The following is a 23,287-nucleotide window of genomic DNA, read 5'->3' on the forward strand; positions in this document are numbered from 1 at the left end:
CACGTGCGCAGAAGACGCGTGACCTATTTTATATACATGCTTTGTTGAAATGATTGTTGTCCTTGGCGGTTGGGTTTCATAGAAAGCAAACAGGTATCTTGTGTCCAAATGTCAATTATTTATTTATTGATTTGATTGGCGTTTTACGCCCTACTCAACAATATTTCACTTATACGCCGGAAATACACGACCATCCGCAGGTTGCGGCCTGACCTCTCCAAGTACGGCCGGAGAGGAAGCCAGCGTGAGCTTGACTTGAACTCAAAGCGAGTGCATTCGTGGCTGACCACTTCGGTCACGCAGCAGCGCCCCCCCCCCCCCCAACCCAATCCCAATTAGGATGGTACACTTATGTACGTACTATTTTCAGATGGACGAATGTTTATATCATTATAAATCGCCCTCATATAAACGCGGCTTCTGCCATCTTGGCTAGTTTAGCAAACCATACATAACGGTATCATCACGTGATTAACTTTGACGTAATAGTCCTTTTTGCATTGTTGTCATGGTGATCACATGTAGGTAAAGTATACCATTGTATATATTTGACGATACCCCCTATTCTACACATAACTGACATACTTAGTCACTACTGAGGCAAAATTCCTATAATTTCAGACGTGAGGCGTTGCAGGCCTCTACGAGTATACATCTTACGTGAATTTACGCCCTCGTATAGGTTTACAAAATGCTTCGGCACATGGAACATAGTCATGCGAAAATGTATCCAAATTACGAGCTAAGAAAATGACACCTAGACTTTAGACACATACATTGACAGCTTGTGTTCGGTGTAGGTAAGCCCTATAACGAACCCGGGACTGGTCATGCCTAAAACTTCACGGTAGGCCCACTGTCTCGCTTGTCAGCACTGAGAGTTTAGAGCCCGGAAACATGACTGGTTGGCCCGGTGTCAGTATAACGTGACTGGGCGGAGTGTCATGCCTGGTGTCCTCGACATGATACTTTGGTGTCGGCAGCAATTTGGCGACACGGACTCGCCCTAGGGATTCATCATGAACAAGAGGATGAATGGTGGCAAATGGCACATGACATTGGCTGTTCCCTGTCAGGAGTTTGCTCTTCAATGTATCGCTTCCTTTCTATTCACAGTGATAGCTAGTGGCTGTTTGTATATAGATGGACAATTGTTTTCATACTGATTGAAAAGAAAAATTAATGTTATTTTATACAAAAAGGTTGTGTTGGACAAAAAGACCTATAATGAGCGATAAAATGAATGGCGGCAAACGACACATGGTATTGGGTGAATGATTTTCACCCTCAGGGGTTTCCCCTGTAGAATCCCACAGATGTTCATCAAGCTCTTTGTCTGATGGCTCACCTGAAAAGAAAAACAAACAAAAAAAGACCCTGGAGACATAACAAAGATGCGAATGGCTAGGTCAAATACATTGTCGTGCCTTGAAAACGCATAACGGAAGATGGTGACATTTTTATACAACTGCGGTAGCCTATAATTGAGGCAAAAAATATTGAGACAAACACAACACTTGTGAGCCGTAAAGAAGTATTCCCGGTATGTATTGATTTGTTTGATTAGTGTTCTACGCCATACTCAAGGTTATTTCACTTATATGATGAGCTGGATTTGAACTCACATCGATCCCATCAGCGAGTGACCTCTGAATAATTGTGCTGTGCAAGAGCGCTAATCCACAGACCTATATTCTGTTCAAGGCAATTTTCTCTGTTTTCATTTAATAATAAATGCAGACCTGGTTGGCCTGGTGTCAGTATAATGTGACTGGGTGGGGTGGCATGTCATGGACTCACCCTGCCACAGGAAGGTACAGACTATGTACACACACTGAATAACTCATCGTCGTCATCTGATTGAAAAAGTCTGAAGTACGGCGTAAAACCCCAAGCATACATACGTACATGTACAACGTAAAACCCCAAGCATACATACGTGCATGTACAACGTAAAACCCCAAGCATACATACGTACATGTACAACGTAAAACCCCAAGCATACATACGTACATGTACAACGTAAAACCCCAAGCATACATACGTACATGTACAACGTAAAACCCCAAGCATACATAGGTACATGTACAACGTAAAACCCCAAGCATACATACGTACATGTACAACGTAAAACCCCAAGCATACATACGCACATGTACAACGTAAAACCCCAAGCATACATACGCACATGTACAACGTAAAACCCCAAGCATACATACGCACATGTACAACGTAAAACCCCAAGCATACATACGCACATGTACAACGTAAAACCCCAAGCATACATACGTACATGTACAACGTAAAACCCCAAGCATACATACGTACATGTACAACGTAAAACCCCAAGCATACATACGTACATGTACATCACCCCAAGTACTCACCCATGGCATCTCCGTTACAGAGTTCCGTACTACAGAGGCACCACGTGTCCAAATAGTAGCGGTAACAGCCGTCTTCGGCCAGCGGTTTGGGTAGCTGAGGGAACAACTCCGTGCAGCCGCGGTACGTCGCTACAGAGGGGGTCGAGGGGAGGGAGAAGAAGAATGATTAGTGATGAAACTATGCTTGATTTTTTATCTCCGCCACTACACAAGGAGGCTATGATTTTTCCCTTGTTTATTTTTGTCTATCTCTCTGTCTGTTTGTTTGAAACTTTACGGGGAAAAATATGCAGGAACTTTTCTAAACGATTATATACAGTTGACAGATGTAGAGTAATCTCCCTTCCTCCGTCATACGGCAATCTATGTACATTTAGCTGACGTCAGATTTGTTTACTTTATTGACATTTTACAATATAGTTACTCCTGCTTCTACTTTCTTTCTTTTTTTATTTCACTGGTGTTTTTCGCCACACTAAGAATTTTTCACTTATACAACGGCGGACAGCTTTATGGTGGGAGGAAACCCACGACCATCCGCAGGTTGCTGCGAGTTCCACGTACGACCGGAGAGGAAGCCAACATGAGCTGGACTTGAACTCACAGCGTCCTCATTAATGGGTGGTTCATTGGGCTGTGTTGGCGTGTGCGCGTCTACTTTGCCCTCTGATCGTATACTTAGTCCCTGAGTAGAGAACATGTTTTCTATATTTATCCTCCAACCGGGTAGAGAACATGTTTTCGATATTGACCCTCTCACCGTATACTTAGTGCCCGGGCAGAGAACATGTTTTCTATATAGACCCTCTCACCGTATACTTAGTGCCCGGGTAGAGAACATGTTTTCGATATTGACCCTCTCACCGTATACTTAGTGCCCGGGTAGAGAACATGTTTTCTATATTGACCCTCTCACCGTATACTTAGTGCCCGGGTAGAGAGCATGTTTTCTATATTGACCCTCTCACTGTATACTTAATCCCTTATTAGCGAACCTGGTTTCCTTACAAGCCCGTTCACAGTATATAGACTCAGTAAGGAGTATATTTTTGATAGAGCGTGTTGTGCTAGCGTGTTTCACCTCTCTCGCGTGTTGGCCACCCCCACCCCTTCCCCCACTCTCCAGTATATTTAATGCCTGGACAGAAAACGTATATTGCCCCCTCCCTCCGGTATACCTACTGCCCATTTGGTAGACTTGTTCTCTATGTTGCCCCCGCCCCCCCGTATACTGACTATCCGGGTAGAGCACGTGTTTTCTTACTTACTGCCCAAGTTGAGGAAGTGTTTTTTGTACTGCACCCTATCCCCACTCAGGTATACTTACTGCCCGGATAGAACGCGTGTTTTCTATACTACCCCCCCTCCCCCGCCCCCGTATACTTACTGCCCGGGTAGAGCACATGTTTTCTATATTGCTCCCTCCAATGTACTTACTGCCCAAGTTGAGGAAGTGTTTTCTATACTGCACCCCATCCCCACTCCGGTATACTTACTGCCCGGGTAGAACGCGTGTTTTCTGTTTTGCGCCCCACCCCTCCGGTACACTTACTGCCCGAGTAGAGGACGAGTTTTCTAGCCCCCCCCCCCCCCCCCCACCATTCGGTATACTTACTGCCAGGGTAGAGAATGTTTGTTCTGATGAAGCACTTCTCCGTACAGTTAGCCTTCCACGTGGTGGGGTAGTTCACGGATGAGTTACCCAGACAGTTGACGTTAGGCTCCTTAGGGTCCCCGCTGTTACAAGTGTGGCAATGGTACTGAGGACGTTTCTCCTCTTCTGCTAAACAACAAAGTCGTTAACACCAAGTCGTTATATGTTTATTGACTTGATTGGTGGTTTACGCCTTTCTCTACAATATTTCACTCATATACGACGGCGGCCAACATTATGGCGGGAGGAAATCTGACAAAGGCTGCGGTGCGGGTCTGGGCTGAGGTAGAGAGATGGAACCTGCTGACAGATCTTCCCACGCACGACCGGAGAAGCCGACATAAGCTGAACTTGAACGCACAGCGATCATATTGGGGAGAGGTTTCTGAGTCATTGTGTTGCACGAGCACGTTAACCATCGCAGCACAACCCTCCCATCCCCCTCCTGGTTATTTATATATTTTATGATTTGCAGTGTTTAACACTCAACTATTCACTCAAGAGAATTTTACTTGTCTTTATTTATTTATTTGACTTTTGCTTAGCGCTACAGTCAAGAACTTCAGTCACATTTACAAATTTTATGGATGGTGGAAACCGTTGAGCTCTGGGCTAAACTACCGCCTTTCGGCAAGTAACTGACACTCTTTGTGATTACATGTACTTCTGTGCAACAAATGTCACCAGGCCGTTAACTGGTTTATTTGACTGATGTTTATGTCCACATGTATTTCTCTTTTATATGACGGCAGTCATCTTCACGGGTGACCGAAACTGGAGTGCTCAGAGTACACAACGGGTAAGGGGTTCTCTAAGCGTCATCATTTTTCACCTGTTAGTAGCTTACATCTGTTACAAATATAGCTGCAATTAAGGTGCGACTGTATAGTCGCTGATAGCGTCCATTTTTAACCGCGACCTTCCCGACCCCGCATCTTCCACAAGGGCACGTAGGTCGCGATGTTGTTAAATCCGCACCCTCCTCTGGCTCGCGAAGGTCGCGGTCAAAAATGTAAGCTTTCAACGACTATAGCGATTCAAGTGAACTTTTCGTGTTAGGGTTGGGTTCCGTATAGCATTATTTTGAACTTATCCTTTGTTCCTGTGTTTGGGACTTGGTGGGGGTTTTAGTTTGTTCGCAGTAGGCTTATAAGTAACTTTTTAGGATGTCGGGTGGGATATGAAATGTCAGTCGTAGTTGTCTTTTACACAGAATACCAGTTTGGCTGAATCAGTGTGCTCAGTGCTGTAAAGGGTACGTAGGAATACCCAAATAACGTCGTACTTTTTCAGTCATAGGAATCCATAGAGTGCATGTAAGGTGCCCCCTTTTTGCAGGACGGATTTCCACAGCTCTTTTATCTAGTGCTGCTTCACTGTGACGCCTTACGGAAGGCAAGAAAGACGTCCCGCCAGAGCCATTATACTGATACGTGTCAGCCAGTCGTCGCACTATCCCCTTCATGCCGAACGCCAAGCGACGAAGTCACAACTTCCTCTCTTAAGGTCTTAGGTGAGACTCGACCCAGGATTGACCTTGGATCTACCGCTCCCGAAGTGGACGCGCTAGCAACTGTGCTATCGGGGCCGATACCAAATAAGTGTACTCGATGCTGTAAACAGCCAGTATGCAGGAATATTTAAAAAAATGTACTCTGTGTTATAATTTGTGTATTCGCAATACTCAATTAGTTATACAAGGAGCTAATATAATAATACGCTAGCTTGTCGTGTGTCGTAGGGCTAAACCAGGTGAAATGGCATACACAATTCAATGACAGTTAATTTCTAGGTCCATTTAAAGGATAAAAACGTATAATTTGGCTGGCTCCTTCAGAATGTCGGGTTTAAACAAATGAGAGGAGGAAAGCGCGGGTCTGACCTGGAGCTGGAAGTGACATGCCTTAAATAAACTCACTGTGTAAATCTGATTTGCGTTTGCAGGGCGGTTAACCCATCGCCTTCAACAGATCGCCATGTTTGCACATTCTGTCTGATGTAGATTGTCTCAGAGTCAATCAATGTGACGACGTTACATCGGTGTTTAAACACTAAAAAAAATAATAATTTGTTAAATTTAACAGAAAGCCAGATGCTATAATTTTTGTTATTGCGGCAGTTATTGGCTTAAATGTAGCAAATATTCTTTACAATAAAATGTTCAATCAGCATGATTATTGTATTAGGCTAACAGAAGATTATGTTGAATATGACAGGGTACTATGTCATACTAACAGAATACATTCCAGCATCATTCAGAAAACAGACTTTCGGTTAAAATTAACCAACTATTTTTTTTTTGAGTGAAGCTTTAGTATATTGCGTGAATGCAAAATGGCTTATATAGCTATACAGAGTCATAGACGCTTGATAGTTACAAGTAGCACTGATGCAAAACAAAAACAAAAGTGCTACACCTAAAAAACTGAAAACATTTAACATTCTATAACTTTTACAACTGAAAACAAAAGACGAAACTGAAGATAAAAAAATTAGAGGGTTAGAATTAAACCTAAAAATTATATCTTCTGAGGAAAACCGTTACCTGAAAACGAATGTCAACAAGTGGTTACACAACGGTATAATGTACTCTAACTCCCTCCAGCCCCCCCCCCCTACCATCACCCCCCCCTTCCAGGAATATGTGACACCTGTTTATGTCACTAGAAGCTGGTGAACTCCAACTTGTAACCTAGTGTCAGTTGTTGATTTTGTGTTGAATACTATTCGCATTTCCTCATTGTCTGACTAGGCTAAAAATGCACACGTGTTTTTTTTTTTTTTTTTTTTTTTTTGGCAACCTTTTCTTGAATTGCTCAAAAAAGCGATAAGAGCGATGAGAAATTTGTCAGACAAATAAAGAGCATTTCTAAACACGGAAATAACTTCAGGAAGACAAATCCCGGCTTTAAAAGAGGCCAATCGTGAAGAATGGCATGGGATTCACATGAAACTCGGCTTCCAAACGGATTTCTTGTTCGTTTGTGCGATCAGCCATCCTGTCTGAATTTAAAGGCGCAAGAAGCAAACAAAATGGCATGTGTATGTGGAGAGAGGTTTAGACAAATGCTGGGATGACTGGTTGACTGGTTGATCGAATTGTTCGTTTGATTGGTTGATTTATTGCTTGCTTTTCTGATTGATTGACTAATTGATTGATTGATTGAATGATTGATTGAATGAATTATTGAATGAAAAATTGGCTAATTAATTCATTGAATCGTTCACAGGTCTTGTAACTGATGTACATTAAGGATCATCAAAAATGTGGTGACCCACCCGGATAGCACAGTTGGTAGAGCGTCCGCTTCGGGACCGGTAGATCCAGGATCAAACCTGAGTGGAGTCACACCTAAGACTTTAAAAGAGGAAGTTTTAACTTCCTGGCTTGGTCTTCAGCATGAAGGACATCGTACAACGACTGGTTGACACGTATCAGTATAATGGCTCTGGCGGGGCGGCTTGCTTGCCTTCGGTAAGGCGTCTCAGTGAAGCAGCACTAAATAAAAGAGCGGTGGAAATCCGTCCTGCAACAAGGAGGTACATTACATACACCCTATTGATTCCTTCGTCGTCATACGACTGAAAAATTGTTGAGCACGACGTTAAACCCCAAGCACTCACTCACACACTCAAAATCTGGCAAAACAGAGTGGTGAGTGAAACACATTGATCATGATACGCTGGTTATGCGAAAAGTCATATAAATTCACGTATCGGTACTAAATGTGACAAGTAGGGGAACATAGGTGAGTTTTAGTACGAAATTGTTGTTGATTGTTAAAGGGGAATTGTGATAACCAGTTGAAAAAACAATTTTACGAAACAGTAACAGCCAATATGGCAGTGCTGTGGACAATTACGTGCCTGCTATAAGAAATTTAAAAAAAGGTTGTTGTATATATGAAATGCGCAGACTTTTTAATTCTACATACGACTGGAGTTATCTCACCAAAACTGTAATCTCAACTGATCTTTATTTTTTTATTACCCTTTTTATTTATTATTTTTCTAATCGATACTTCACGTAAGTCCGATTTCTCTCTTTCTACTGACATTGTCAAGTTGTAAAAGCCCGGATTTATGAAAACCTGATTTAAAAAAAACAATTTTAAGAAATGTATATTGGGTTGTACATTTACAGTGTTTACTGCAGACTCTATCACAGTGCTGATACAGCGCTCCACAACAAATGTATAAGGAGTGTATAGGGAGTATTGCACACAAAGCGTTGCACGTGACTGGTAGACATTTGACGCATGCCCGCTAGCGTGTTTAGAATGGGCTCTAGTTCCTGAACGATCCAGGCTTTATAGCTTGGTCTAATCCGGGAAAGTAAAGATGAAAACACCCCCAGTTTAAACACAGGAAACGAGCCTTTTTTTCACCGCATATAGACAAGACTGGATTTGGCCTGAACATATAACTTGAACGATACAGACTGTGGTGGAGGTAGTAACGTCATACTCTAAATTGAATACAAGGACTGAGGCCTCTTCATTTACCATGACGGGATGTCAACACCATATGGACAAACTTAATCACTGTGAATAAAATAAACCATTATGTCACAAAATGAACCACTGTGAACAAAATGAACCACTGTGAACAAAATGAACCACTGTGAACAAAATGAACCACTATTAACAAAATGAACCACTGTGAACAAAATGAACCACTATTAACAAAATGAACCACTGTTAACAAAATGAACCACTGTGAACAAAATGAACCACTGTGAACAAAATGAACCACTGTGAACAAAATGAACCACTGTGAACAAAATGAACCACTGTATGAGCAATATGTAAAACCAAAATCGCGCGCAGTCAAAAGCATTAGTACGAAGTCAATACGAAAACGCCGGAGTACCGTTAGATGCTGGCTGGCGAGACTACAACAGTGATAGTTTACAAAGCGTCAAGCGATAATACTTGTATAATACCTTACATGCAGTGTAATTTTTGGTTTTGGATTATGTCGATTTGTTGACATTTATTTTAACTTGCTGGCTTCACGTTTATTGTTCTCTTGACCTTCAGATTTACGGCACGTGGGGTGATGAAGTCTACTCTAGTAAATTCCTATCGTATCGCCCATCACGTGTCCGCACTCGCACACTCCTAAATGAATACTAGATGTGTGGGTAAGTAAGTGTTCTTGACAGCTAATCCTCTTTTTTGTTGCTATTAAAACGAAAAGACAGTTCTTACCATAACAGTTATGTGTTTCTTACGTCAATACGTTTCCGAAATGATAGCGGTAGTTTTCTTGTGAATGGCGGTGGTTTCGTGATGAATGGCTGTGGTTTCGTTTCGAATGGCCGTGGTTTCGTTACGAATGGCGTTGGTTACTTTATGATTGGCAGCGGTTTCCTTAATAATGACAATGGTGGCTTTGCATATTTTCCGTCTGTTTCCTTCTGCTTCCCTCCTGCCACAGGCTTGACCGTCTTCGTATGAGCGAAGCACTCTTCAGTAAAACCTCAGTCAGATAAATGATTCAAATCCATTATGAATTTCAGCAACAATTAAATGTCTATCCTTACCTTCGTCTTCAAGGGATACCTCCACTAAAACGAGCAATGACAGAAGGCAGGTAATCCAAACAAGACTGTATGTGCCCATTCTGACGACCACCCAGAATGGCTGGCTTAACTGTTACTGGGACTCTGTGAAACAAAGTAACATTTTAAACCGATAGGACAAACCGCGAGAGAAAGCGTGAGTCACGTGACCTCCGCTAATCCACAGTAAAACACAAGCCGAGCTCAAACAAACCGATCCTTTCATTCGCGATGTAATTCGCCTCGCTCAGATGTAGGCTTTTGGTTTACAACTCCAGGGCGATGTTTGCTGTTTTCTTTCTGTGTGGCAACCGTAAAGAGCACATATATATATAATTCGGTCTGTCTGAGTAGAGTGACCCCAGCAACAACAATAGCATTTGTACCATCTTTCATAATGTGTAGAAGGAAAAGGAAAGCAGCATAAAAACAGAACCATTTTCATCAAATTGCATGAGGACAGAGTGTGAAACTAAATAACGTTATTTATTAACGTTTAAAAAATGAAAATACAGACACGTCCAAGAAAAACAAGCGAAACAATAGCGATGTACGCATTTCCAAGATGGCGTCACGCCAAACATTTCAACCGAGAACAAACAAGCCTCTGTGTGCTTATGGCGATGTGATTCCCGTGGACAAATGTTTTATTGATTGCATTGCTGACATTTGTTGACACGTTCCTAAAACGACCTTCTTTTCCGAGTTATAAGAAAAAGTAACGAACCCGTATTTGGCCAATTTGGGGTATACTGTATAAATCTGCAACAGCATTTTGATTTTCCTGTACAAGGATTAATAATAGAAACAAAACAGAAGTATTATGAAATTATTGTAGCCACTACAATGATCTTTGCTAACCAATACACTTCAGATTAAGACAGATGGTCTTAGCCAGTGAAACCGTGAGTTCGAACCCATCTCTGGCTGTTGTGATGTTTCAATATTTCATCAGATACCTTTGTATACTTAACAAAAATATAAACCCACAAAAGAAAAAAAATGCCATGTTAAAATAACCTTTCGTGAAACATGCCCCCAAATGTATTTATTTGTATACTAACTGAGTTTTTTCCTCAAATCATGTAGCCCAATTGTAGTGGAAATCTAAGTCACAATTGATACTGAGTATTTACCTTAATTGTTGAGTTAACGAGTTATTTAATACTGAGAGACAACAATACAGAAATTGTTTCGTGCGTTCATATTTGTGTTGAGTACAGTTTGGTTTGAATTGTACCCGCGATTTTCTTTACTCGTTGACCTAACCACATATTTTCAACAAAATAATAATTCCTGATTTATTGGCACAAGATACATGTCACAATGAAACCAGTCCAGTAAACAACTATATTCTTAATGCTCCTTAATGGTCACACTAATACCCGGTGTACTAGACTGTTTATCTTTGTTTTTAATCATTTATTAATCAGTATGTCTTATTTGCAAACAGATCTTACTTCACGATTATTGTTTACGGCTATTTCTGTTCACTTTGGATCCACTTTATTTTTAGATTTTCATTTCATTCTTCATTTTTCCGGACTCTTTTCTTTTGTTTAATTAGTGAAACGTTCACCCCATAACCTTCAGCTTCACCTCAATACAACTATGAAAGATCAATTTTCGGACACATGCACTTCCGCTTCTTTGTAAACAGTTACCCTCTGACATTTGGTGACCTTCCGTGTTATTGGAGACCACCATTTGTTTTCAATGAGTGAAGGATTCAACTGTATGAGACGCTGATATTTATTTTCTCTGAGCAATCATGGTTTGATTTTGTAGGAAATTAATAAACAAACTGACTCGATTGTTTGTAGCTTTTCAGTTTCGGAAGAGTTTAGTATTAGATGCATTACTGACACAAAGGCAAAGGTATTTACACAGTAGCAATAACTGGTCGCTCGACACTTGAGGACCCCAAAACCCAGAATCGGGAGATCTATTAGGCATGGTTGCCGAAGGTCTGTGGTTTTCTCCGGGTTCTTTTTGGCCTTCTCCATCCATAATCCTAGCTGTGGCTCACGTAAGTGAAACCAAGAATTCTAGAGCACGGCGTTAAATCTTAAACAAATAAATAAATTAATAAATAAGTAAATGTTAAAAAAAAAAAACAGATTCATATGAATTTAGCCTCTCATCGATCAGCTATGAACACGATAAAAGCCGGTCTGTGTAGAATTTAGATCTAATAGAGTCTAGTTTTTTCCGATTTATTTATGTTTCTACATCAAGCTGTGAAGAATGCAGACGAGTGGAACTCACCATCTCGCCAGGACACACAGGGGGCCGCGTTAACAATGTAACCGTTCACATACGCTCGTGTGTCCGTTTGCGCAATCTCATGTTTGTTAAAGACTATACTTGTATTCCACACAAACGTGGGAAAGTTTGTTAGTATGTTACCCAAGATCGGTGAGATTTACACCTGTGTCCTTCACCCTTAAAACAGGCCTGCCGTGGCATTAGCAAACATTCGTGAGACGTTAAAGAACTATGAAATAAACAAATACAACGAAGAGTCGAGCCCATCGTTCTTATGTAAATCGGATAGATAATAACTAAAATCCGGACAACGATATCTGATGGGTGTCAAAACAAGCGGCGATCTTTCTACCAGTTTCTGTAGTTTCTAATTTATCCTTGTGAGATAATGTTATCTGACCAACCCATGTCAGGTGTGCCACGTCCGGGTACTTAAAACGGTCACATCCACACCTGCGCCATTCCTGTGACAGTCCTTGTGCTTGACAGGTAAGTCCTTAGATGGCGTGCATATCTGTTAATCGAGAAGCAACGGAGTTCATTTCCTCGCGACTCGAGTCCAAGCTATATTGACTCTTGCTCACCTGCAATGCATGATTTGCACACGTTTTCCAGTTCGCCAAAAAAACACCATCACAAATCCAGGAATGAACAACAGATCACACGGCTTGGATCTCTTTAGGATGGGAAAGAATCATCATTGTTAAGGTGATGGGTATATGTGAATCGCGCTCCGGGTAGTGAGACTGCCCCTGTAAGTCAGGAAGTTAGATATGTTTTGAACAATAAATCGTCTGTTTTGTTGGCAAACTCCCGTTTTCCATTTTTACACCATTTATGTATACGTTTCTATCACCTGAATCAACGAGCAACTTTTGGCTTCATTACCGTACAACTATATATGATCTGCTCATCTCTCACCAAGCCACTTTCGGATTCACTATATATACACATACATGTAACTGCAAACAGTGGGGGCTGGGGGGTGGGGGGGTATTGGTGGTGGAAGGAAAGCCACTTGTTTTATATCTGCCGAGGAGCACTCTTGTTTTGGCGAGAGCGTGGCATTGTGCACGTCTTCACACTTTGGATAACGAGGTTTGTTGGTCAACGTTGTTAGAAATGTCAGAGATAAAGTCCAGTGGGAAATTTCCAGCTCAGCTTGGCTGAGATATCTCATCATGAGTGAACCATTGATATAAACACATGTACGGAAACAGGATTCGCTCAGTAAAACCTTGGCTATAACTGGAGTTTGTTCAAATCCCCCTAACTTTAAACGGACTGTTATAAGTAGCGCTTCCAGAAAAAAAAACAACACATATGTCTTCATCGACAAATTTGCAGATTGAAACTGTATTCTTGACATGGCTAGGTTTTGATCTGGCTTCTGTAGGAAATATTTTAAATGTGCGAATAACTAGTGTTTAGGGTCTAATCTATGCGTCAAAACAGGCATTCGTACAACAGCCGTCAACCAATAAGGACGTTCAAGGGCAATAATTGCAAGACCAGTTTCTAAAACGACGTATAACACAAACCACCAAAGAACGTAGAAAGTATATCAAGTAGGAAAATAGGACGGAATCATGCAAAGAGAAGCAGTAAACAGTTTTTTATATCTTGTTGTGATCTAATTCAACAAGATGAATATATAGCCCTTAGCCCCGGGTTAAGCGGAATTGGACATAATCACGAAGCCGCAGAGATTCTGTGCGCTCTGTCCACAAGTACCTACAAAAGAATTATGCTCACTGTAAAACTTAAGAAACTTGGAGTGAAGGCGTTTAATGGAATAACCTTGACACACTAGTTTTTGCAGTGATAACTTGTGACGTCACACATCGTCACACATCGTCACACAACGCGCAGGATCTAACAAATGCAAGATCCTTCGGTATATTGCTGTCCAAGTAAGGATAATTTACAATGCCGAAATATCCCTCTAGTCGTAAAGTTTGCCTGTCCCAGCACAACGACCCAGACCAATGCGGTCGCTGTGAGTTCAAGTCCAGCTCCTGAGAATTGCGTAAAATATCAATATCAAATTGCCTAACATATCAATCGAATAAATAAATTAAATGTGCGAAATCCACTATTATTTGTTTGATTGATTAAAGTCGAAGTTTTCACTTTCATTACGGAGATCAATTTTATATGCGGAGGAAACCTGGGTATATTTATTTTCTGAAATGGATATTCGGTGATTTTGAAGAACAGTTTTCTTCTATATTTATTTCAGTCTACACAAAAACCACTCAGCCATAAAACAGTCGCTGGAATCAGAAATCATGTCAATATTTTGCCTATTAATAATCTGTGGCTTTGCAGGTAAGTGCAATAACTATTTAAACATGATCTGCATGAGAAAGAAAATACATTGGATATCTTTAAAATTAAATATTACTGTAATAAAGAATTAATTATACATTTTGTCATCTGAAAAAATCACCATGATTTACATCATCGAGTCTTTTTTTTTTCCTACTGTATGGTTTAAAACAGTTTTTGACATTTCGGCCCTATCCCCAATTCTTATTTAAATTCGCCACTTTATACATGTATTCCTATTTTAGTGAAATTATTCACCAACACTTATTAATAGATGTTTAAATGCTTTGGATATCATTTCATTTCCATTTTTCAGAGCGTATCTGCTATCTTATATATCAATTCGTCTAGCCCCCCAAAATTAATCTCATTAGCCTTCAGTATTCCCTGAAAAAGTATTTCCTTGAAAAAAAAATTGACAAAGCGTGTCTATGAATCTTTTGTCTTGTCTTTTCCACGACGCCTTTGTCCTATGTACATGGTCTTTATACATGCGCCCCCCCCCCCCCCCGCCAGCCACGGTGCGAGGGGGGTGTATAATTGCTACTATAGTTAGAATAACACCGTATCTCAGGTAAACTTACGAGCCCACATATCCCTGGTTACGTCTGACCGTTTGCCACTTTTCACACTGTAATCTCTACCAAGATTCTTTTGGCGGACTAAGCATCCCAGAGACCTGGTCCCTTTGCACTGTTTTCATGTTATTGTATATTAAACGTGATGACAACACAGCAATTTTAGTAATTCTAGACCAGTGACGTCTAATAAATTGCAATAAGCATCACTGCATTTATGTTACATAATTTTACTAGAGCCATGGTGCTAGAGAGCTACTGTTTAAGCATATACGTGAACAGTTAGAATAAAACCCTAACTGAGGTAAATTAACAAGAGACCATATTTCACTTGTTACGTGTGACCATTTGTCAATATTCACACTGTCGGCGCTGTTCTGGGTTTGCTCTCTATGCTGTAATCCTATTATTATATACCACAGCCGCAGAGCGTCCCATTAACCCGGCAGAGTTCCCCAAAACTACGAAACTCATCACAGATCTAGCCGGAGTTGCTGGACAATCCTCTGCCTTACATATATGCGTCAACAAAGTGGACACTCCTCTAGACAAGACCATCCATTTTGGCGATCAAGTGGTTCAAATTAGCGACAAGATGAAGAAGATAGAGCAGAGGACGGAAGTGACGATAGATATCATGAATACTGTGATGTTGATACCTTACGTGGGACAGGCAGCGTCCATCGTCCTTCACCCAGCGGTGGCCGTCCTTAATACTATCAAGTCTGGGGTAAGTGCGCAAGGAATATGCTCGACTGCTACAGTTATGGTGTGAGGGTTCACTTTGTAAATGCTTGTCCTAAAATCCGTGGCGATTTTCTTTGGCTTGGGTAGCCATTTTCCTAAAATTAGCATGAGTTTCAATTCAAACCCAGCGATGGTCGTTATCAACTTCAACAAGTCTGAGGTAAGCGTGCAAGACACATATGTTCCTGTGCTACAGTTATGGTGAGAGGATTTTTTTGGACTCGGTAGCACTCCACCTAGAAATAACCTGTTGTCTTTGTCTTTTTCTTTCAGCGTTCAGTTTTTATAAGTAAGTCTCTTAATACAGTTCGTCTATTAGTAGTGGCCTCATTGCAGTTTGTAAAGATATTAGGATAAGAAGCAAACACGAGTAAAAAAGGCGTCATGTCCAGAAGTCTAGAGATACTGGACATTCAGAACTAAACTGTGCGCGCGCACAGAAAACCATACCTGTGCGACTTGAGGCTTAGTGAGCACAAGGTGACAGGTCATGTACGACTTGGTTAAGTATCACTATACTGTGACCAGGTGGAGCCTCGTGTCTTTTGTATCTTACACATCTTTTCAGAAAAACACTGCATTGATATATTCTGACGGTAGAAACAGTCTTTATATAACAGAAAAAAGCGATGTTAATGCTATATATATAATGTCTGGACTTATATAAAAGGCAATAGACTAGAAAACTAACCAAGTCAGTTAAAGGATTCCTTGATATGCGTACAGATCAGAAAATAACACAGTTATTTTTGGGTTTCGAGATTTCCCAATTCTTCCAACCAGCAATTCTTTTTTTATTATTTAGATAGCGAAGGTCGAGCCGATTGTTGCCGGGTTTGCCAATAAGCTACATACATGGACTGCTCCTCTCCAGACGGTACAACACAAAATTGACTGGGTGACGGCTAAAATTGGCGCATTTACCAACATTGTGTCCACCAGTGAGTTTTTATACCATGCATTTTCTCAATACCGAAGGAATTATCTCCTTTCTAACATATACTACAAGAATTGCTCATAATATGATGAAAATTTTGGTATTTAGGGAGTTTATATTCAGGACAGTAGTTGAAATATAATGTGTGCATTAGTTGAATGTTGTTTTGGAAATGGCTCTTGCGATTATCGACTTGGAACGCCCTTTACGGACTACGAATGGTATACAAATGTCGGACATGACGCTTATATTTTGGCAATGGATCTATTGGATTTGGAATCTATCTACAATGTCTCATTAGTTAGATTCAAATTGTAATTTTCAAATGGACAGCGACATTCTCATGACTCCTAATGTTATATGGTTGATCAATAATGAGGTAATGTAGGATGAACCTTGGTTACTGGTGTGTAAGCCCCTTTAAGGATATTATGATGTAAAACACGACAGCTTGGAGAGTACAACGAGTGAAGCGACCACAACAGCTCTTAAGATTTCGCTCTAACGTCCCCATTTCTTGATGCATACGTTCCCATTTCTTGATGCATACGTCCCCATTTCTTGATGCATACGTCCCCATTTCTTGATGCATACGTCCCCATTTCTTGATGCATACGTCCCCATTTCTTGATGCATAAAGGATAAATTTAAACATGTTCACATTGAGACATTTCCTCAGAGATGAAACTCAAAGGAGTAACTATTTCTCAAGGAGACAAAATATCTTCCGTATTTCTTATACAAGTCAACCAAAAGCCATAATTTAATTTACTTTTGCGACAGTTGATGCCAAAGCAATGGCGGCGGAAGGATGTGCCAACTCACTTCCGGTTGGCAGAACAAAAGTGATCCACGCGCTGGAAGGTGTTTCCGGCAAATTAGATATCATTCCGCATGGATTCAGCCACCTACTGGGAGAAGTTAACAAGGGCTGCCAAAAAGTGCAAGGTGTCCTCGGGAAACTCCACCTACTGCGCAGACGCAGAGGATTACCAAGTCTCAGCAAAGTGAACCGTAAGCTTATGGATTTAAATTTATATTTATGTTTAAGGCTCCATCAAAAGACGCCATAGTTTGCTGCGATAGCACTGCTCTTTGTTGTTCATTTTCATAATGAGCACCACTACATTAATCGGACATGGAAAGCTTTACCGGTTTTTATTCATAAAACAAATAACAAAATAGCTAAAATTAAAAAAAAAAGTTATTGTTTTCACAAAACGTTTTTTTCGCTATATGTGTGACGTTTCATTCGGGTTCCATTTCAGACGTTTTGGACGCCATTTTGTCGGCATTTGGACCGCTGGGGCACTTTTTGGATGAGGTCGACCACGTGCTGCACAAAAAGTTCTGTCTGCTTAAAAGGTATCTGTATGCTCATCATTCAACCTTTCTCTGTAGCTTGAATATTTGAACCTGCCTTCTGTATTAGGTTCTGTCGTCTTGAAAGGTCGGAGCACTTGATGGCCAAGTGATTGATACCGCATTTGACACCACTAACGTCGGTAGTGGATCTACACCAGGAAATTAGAAAATTTGTTGAAATTATAACAGAAAATAGCTCTGATATTCATTCAAAGAGATATGATTAACAATTCTCGTGGATCTCGATTCAGCAATTGTATCAACACAACAGGATTTTTCTGCGGCGAAATATTTAACAAACAAAGTAAAAGCCATTTGTCTTCTGTTTTTAGATTACCAGATTTAATATTCCATTAAAACAACTACAATATTAATATAGACTGAAGTCCCGAAGCTCGTGTTTGTTGCTGTTTTTTTTTAACTTTTGCAATTTGTTTATGTTTAAAACACAACATAAGCCTACAGGGCTTCATAGGACAAGATGCTATGGCGCATTGTTTAGACTACAGTCACATTACATCCACACGCACAAACATATACATGCACACATACACGCACATATACACGTACTCATACATCCATACATACACGCACATATACACGTACTCATACACCCATACATACACGCACATACACACGCACACATACACGCACACTTACACATCCACATCCATTTTGATTTGTGAACTTTTCATAAAAGGCTCCATCTGTTTATCATGAACTGTGTTCACAGCCTTGAGGAATTAGTTAAAGCCGGTGTGAAAATTGGAAAGGAAGTGGCTAAAGGTGCAGAGCACATCGGAAAAGAAGTGATCAAGGGAGCTAAGCACATCGTTGATGAGGCCGGCCATGTGTGGGTGGAGGTAGACAAAGCCGCTGAGCATGTCATTCACGAGGTAGGACACGGCATCGAGCACGCTGGCAAGGAAATCATTAAAGGCGCCGAACATGTTGTTCACGAAGTTGGTAAAGGCGCCGAACACGTTGGTCACGAGGTTGTAAAAGGCGTCGAACACGTTGGTCACGAGATTAGCAAAGGTGTCCACCACATTGGTCACGTGCTTCATCACATCTTCGGTCGACGGGAGCTGGAAGAGAACCTGTACCTCGTCGACGGAAACCTGTACTTACTGGTAAATGTAAGTGACGAGATAGATTGTTGAAGAAAAATGTTTATTTATTTAATTTATTTTTTTTATTTGGTTGGTGTTTGACGCCATATTCAATAACACGTTACTTATACGGATGGTGGGAGGAAACCGGGCAGCGCCCTGGGGAAACCAAGACAATCCGCTGGTTATGACTCTTCAACCTATATACCCGTGCGGTGGTTGATTGGGTTTTCTGCACCCATTAGCCCCTGTCGTGTTTGTTGGTTAGGTTTCCTCCACCCATTAGCCTCTGTCGTGTTTGTTGGTTAGGTTTCCTTCACCCATTAGCGTCTGCCGTGTTTGTTGTTTAGGTTTCCTCCACCCATTAGCCTCTGCCGTGTTCGTTGGTTAGGTTTCCTCCAACCATTAGCGTCTGCCGTGTTTGTTGGTTATGTTTCCTCCAACCATTAGCGTCTGCCGTGTTTGTTGGTTAGGTTTCTTCCACCCATTAGCCTCTGCCGTGTTCGTTGGTTAGGTCTCCTCCACCCATTAGCCTCTGCCGTGTTTGTTGTTTAGGTTTCCTCCACCCATTAGTGTCTGCCGTGTTCGTTGGTTATGTTTTCTCCACCCATTAGCCTCTGCCGTGTTTGTTGGTTAGGTTTCCTCCACCCATTAGCCTCTGCCGTGTTTGTTGGTTAGGTTTCTTTCACCCAAACCTAACCATCATTTAAATGTAAAAGAAATATTCAGTACAACTTAGTAAAGGCACTGATGTAGATAAATACATACAAATCACTCAGTTATCTCTAAACCTCGGTTTCTTCCTACCATAATGCTGGCCGCTGTTGTAAAAGTGAAATATTCTTCAGGACGGCGTGATAGATGTACAGCATAGAGAGTAAATCCAGAGCAGCGGCGACACTGTGACAGTTGACAAATGGTCACACGTAGCCGCTGAAATACGGCCTTTTGTCAATTTACCTCAGTTAGGGTTTTATTTTAACTGTTCATGTAAATGCATAAATAGTAACAAATTACACGCCCCTTAGAACCATGGCTCTAGCAGAATTAGGTAAAAAAAAAATGCAGTGAAGTTAATTGCAATTTATTATACATCACCGGTCTAGAATTACTCAAAATGCTGTGTTATATATTTATATAACTAAACAGTGCAACAAAAGTAAGTTCCCCCCAAAACGTTGTTTGATATCTCCCGTGTTATGTACCAGATCGCAATGAAATTTTGCACACACCATCCCAGTAATCCGACGGACGTGGTATATCAAGGATTAACGTACTGGCGCAGTTGTGCGCTGATGGGTATGCGCAAACTGAAAACCGGTCGATTTTGAAAATTTCACAAAAGGAGTTTTGATTTCATCAGAGAATTCGTGTTACCAGTCCTGAAATATTCGTGCGGGTGGGCATTGAGGACATGATACACACCGCAAGAAATTCATGCGGTTAAACATAACCTGCATCGGGTCTGAGCTGGTCAGTAAAAGGTTCTCGGACCTGAATCGCCCACACTGCACTCTATATATTTGTAACCAGTTTTGTATTGCAACAGTGGTTTTCACTCAAACAATGAATAACATAAAGTCTATACAAAATAGGAAGCAACCTGAATCACTTTAAGTGGGTTAAATACTGCGAGACTACGAAGAAGTTGAAGTTGTTGTTGTCGTCAGTGTGATTTATTCTTTTTTTCAGGGAAGTATGAATACGCGCACGCGCAGAGGCATCGATGTTTGCGTGAGTCTAAGCGACATTCTCAAGGGAGTGAACGCGATCACGGGAGGTCTGATTGGTAAAGCTGAGGGTCTTATTGACAAACTTTTCCACGGGAAAAGTCCATTCCACATTCCAGGTAAAAAAGCTATGTGCGATCTATGTAGGCTTTTTGTGTTGATACTTACCGCTCCACAAGTAACTCTGTCGGTGTGTCGGTCGGTCAGTGGTCCTGTCGGTTGGCCGTTTTGTCCGCCATTCAAGTCACAAGCATTGCTTTCAGCTTGTCTTCATAATGTCACCTGTCCTGAAAACTGATGTGCTGATATGACATTAAATATCTCTGCAAGGAAGAGTCAAGACATAGAAACCCTTACGTTTCAGAAAAGTGGGGTCGAATATCTTGACAGACTGAGTAACATGGTCCTCATGTATAGGTTGGTACAAACGATGAATGCAATGAGCAGTATTTGATTTCCGCTGAAATATCGGGAGAATTACGGGATTTTGCCAGTTGGAGTAAGGAACCTCGACCTTATTAACCAGTGCCCTCCAACATAAATAGCTATTGGGTATTTAGAAGATCAACGCAAATGGAAAACACATGAACAATCTTCCGATATCAATTTCTAATTGTCAATATGAGTCGCGTTAAATAGTGATGTCTACAGCAAAATGACAAACCTTCCTGCAGTCTGTTATTCCCACTCTCAAAATCTCGTGCTTCTCGCGAGATCTTCAGGAAAACATCTTTGAACTTGTAATTGTTTCCAGGTCTCTCCACCGACGTCCTGCACATTGGATCCCTTTTCCACAACCTGAACTTTGCATCGATCCTTCCCAGCGCTAAAGACCTTCTCAAGTTGCCGCAGTTAAACATGGAGAATATCCTTAAGCTAAATGTGAAGCTGTTTGATCAGATGTTACCGCAGTGTGCCGCGACATTTGGTATGTAAAAATATTTTTTTTAATTTTTCTTATTAACAATCAATGTTTTATAACGTTAATAGCCTTATGTTAACGCTAAATTTTGGTGCTTTTGGTCGATGTTTCTTAGGTCTAGTTTGTTCGCAATAAGCAGAATATGAGGCATTCCAGAAACTGTTCAGGGCAGAAATCTAAATAATAGGACATTTATGTGAATTTATAGAGTCACTTTCTTGTTTTGCAGCTAAAGTCCACTTTGGATAAAAAGGTAAGTTGAAATGGGGACTACTGCAATGACGTCCATGGCTAAGTTTTTCATTTTGCCTCTTTCTGAGTGTTCTACTGATCTTTAATACAAAGATATTTTATATTTGTTTGGGATAAAAGATTTTCTAATAGAAAATATGTTTCAACGCTAAAAGGATTTCATGATATTTATTTGTCTTTAAAATGCTATTTTGGGGCGACATTTAACGTCAATTACTGTGTATAGTTTCGGGTGTGCAAAAAAAAGTAACTGAAATCGCATGTAAATGAAAAGCAAAAAAATTGTCTGTCTGGGAAACATTTCAGACATAATCACAGGTAAACGTTGTTCGATATATGTTGTGTTGAAACAAAGATTGTTTCGGTGTGAGTGTTAATCAACAAATCATTACTTGCTTCTCCGCTGACAAAAGGCAAAACTTCCTTTAAAATAGCTTTTGAATTTGTAATTTTTTGTTCGAAGTTTATGCACCTATGCGAATTGAAACGACACTAGAACATGAAGCACTCGGTCTCCGGGAAAAGCTACTTTTATCTTCATTGATCTGTAAAGTATTCTATAATTTCTTCTTTGTTTCAGTAAAGTCTGGCATCAGCGGATCGATGCTGTTGTTGTGTCCTCGCAATGCTTTCGCTGAAGAAATGAATCATTCTTGAGGAAGACACGCAAAATGTATTACAAGCATTTACTAACACCATATGCAATGTCTTTTCAAATTCTTGGTCTAGTGTTTAACCCCATGCGTAGTAAAACAGCCCAGCAAGTTGTGAAACACCCTACCATGCAAACAGCACCTGCTAACCTTCAGAGATTATTGTCCATGCGAACAAAGTCCGTGACAATATTATATTTTTCGGCAGTCTTTATTATATCAAGTTTTTCTACAGAAGCTAAATGTTGACTCAACAACTTCCGTATCGTCAATCTAAACTTTGGAGGAAATATTCGCAAACACTAGGCCTTTGTCAAAGGAAGGAGTTTATGTGTTTACCTTCCCGTTACACCGATATACCACATCCTTACTGAATTCCAAAAATGCTTAAGGCCCCGCAGAAAGCTCGGGGCCAAGAAGTTGTACCACCAAACGTCTACCTACTCTCTTAATGAAAGCTGAAGTCGCGACATATGCATCAAACTTGAGTAGGGTCATACCAAAGACTGTAAGACTGTCACTGGCTATAAGCTCAGTACGGAGATGTTAGAACAAGGAAACAATAGTGCTTGGCCCGGTGTCAGTATAATGTGACTTGGTGGGGTATCAAGTCTGGTATCTTCGGCATGATACGTCAGTGGCGGCAGCACTTTGGCGGCATGGACTTGTCCAGAACCAACTGCGTTAACTGCATGTGTATTCTTAAAAAGTCAAAACGTCTCATTAAAGAGTGAATGAGTGAGTGCTTGGGGTTTAACGTCGTGTTCAACAATTTTTCAGTCATG

General features: G+C 40.8%; 2 protein-coding genes across 2 annotated transcripts; one reads left to right on the forward strand and one right to left on the reverse strand.

The window, feature by feature from the left end:
• Positions 1–932: 932 nt before the first annotated feature.
• LOC135480090 (uncharacterized) lies at positions 933–9,668 on the reverse strand. The gene is made up of 4 exons (XM_064759844.1): positions 9,590–9,668; positions 4,003–4,167; positions 2,388–2,516; positions 933–1,348 (listed from the first exon to the last, which is right to left on the reverse strand). The coding sequence occupies exons 1-4, from the start codon at positions 9,666–9,668 to the stop codon at positions 1,191–1,193; spliced, it is 531 nt and encodes a 176-aa protein (XP_064615914.1). The 3' UTR covers positions 933–1,190.
• Positions 9,669–12,351: 2,683 nt separating this feature from the next.
• Positions 12,352–22,547, forward strand: LOC135480738 (uncharacterized). The gene is made up of 11 exons (XM_064760656.1): positions 12,352–12,364; positions 14,118–14,206; positions 15,207–15,514; positions 16,337–16,472; positions 17,252–17,482; positions 17,737–17,833; positions 18,567–18,972; positions 20,638–20,794; positions 21,430–21,603; positions 21,827–21,850; positions 22,430–22,547. The coding sequence occupies exons 2-10, from the start codon at positions 14,167–14,169 to the stop codon at positions 21,844–21,846; spliced, it is 1,569 nt and encodes a 522-aa protein (XP_064616726.1). The 5' UTR covers positions 12,352–12,364; positions 14,118–14,166; the 3' UTR covers positions 21,847–21,850; positions 22,430–22,547.
• The last annotated feature ends 740 nt before the right edge of the window (positions 22,548–23,287 follow it).

The sequence above is a fragment of the Liolophura sinensis genome, chromosome 13 (genome assembly GCF_032854445.1).
Source record: "Liolophura sinensis isolate JHLJ2023 chromosome 13, CUHK_Ljap_v2, whole genome shotgun sequence".
Lineage (NCBI taxonomy): Eukaryota > Metazoa > Mollusca > Polyplacophora > Chitonida > Chitonidae > Liolophura > Liolophura sinensis.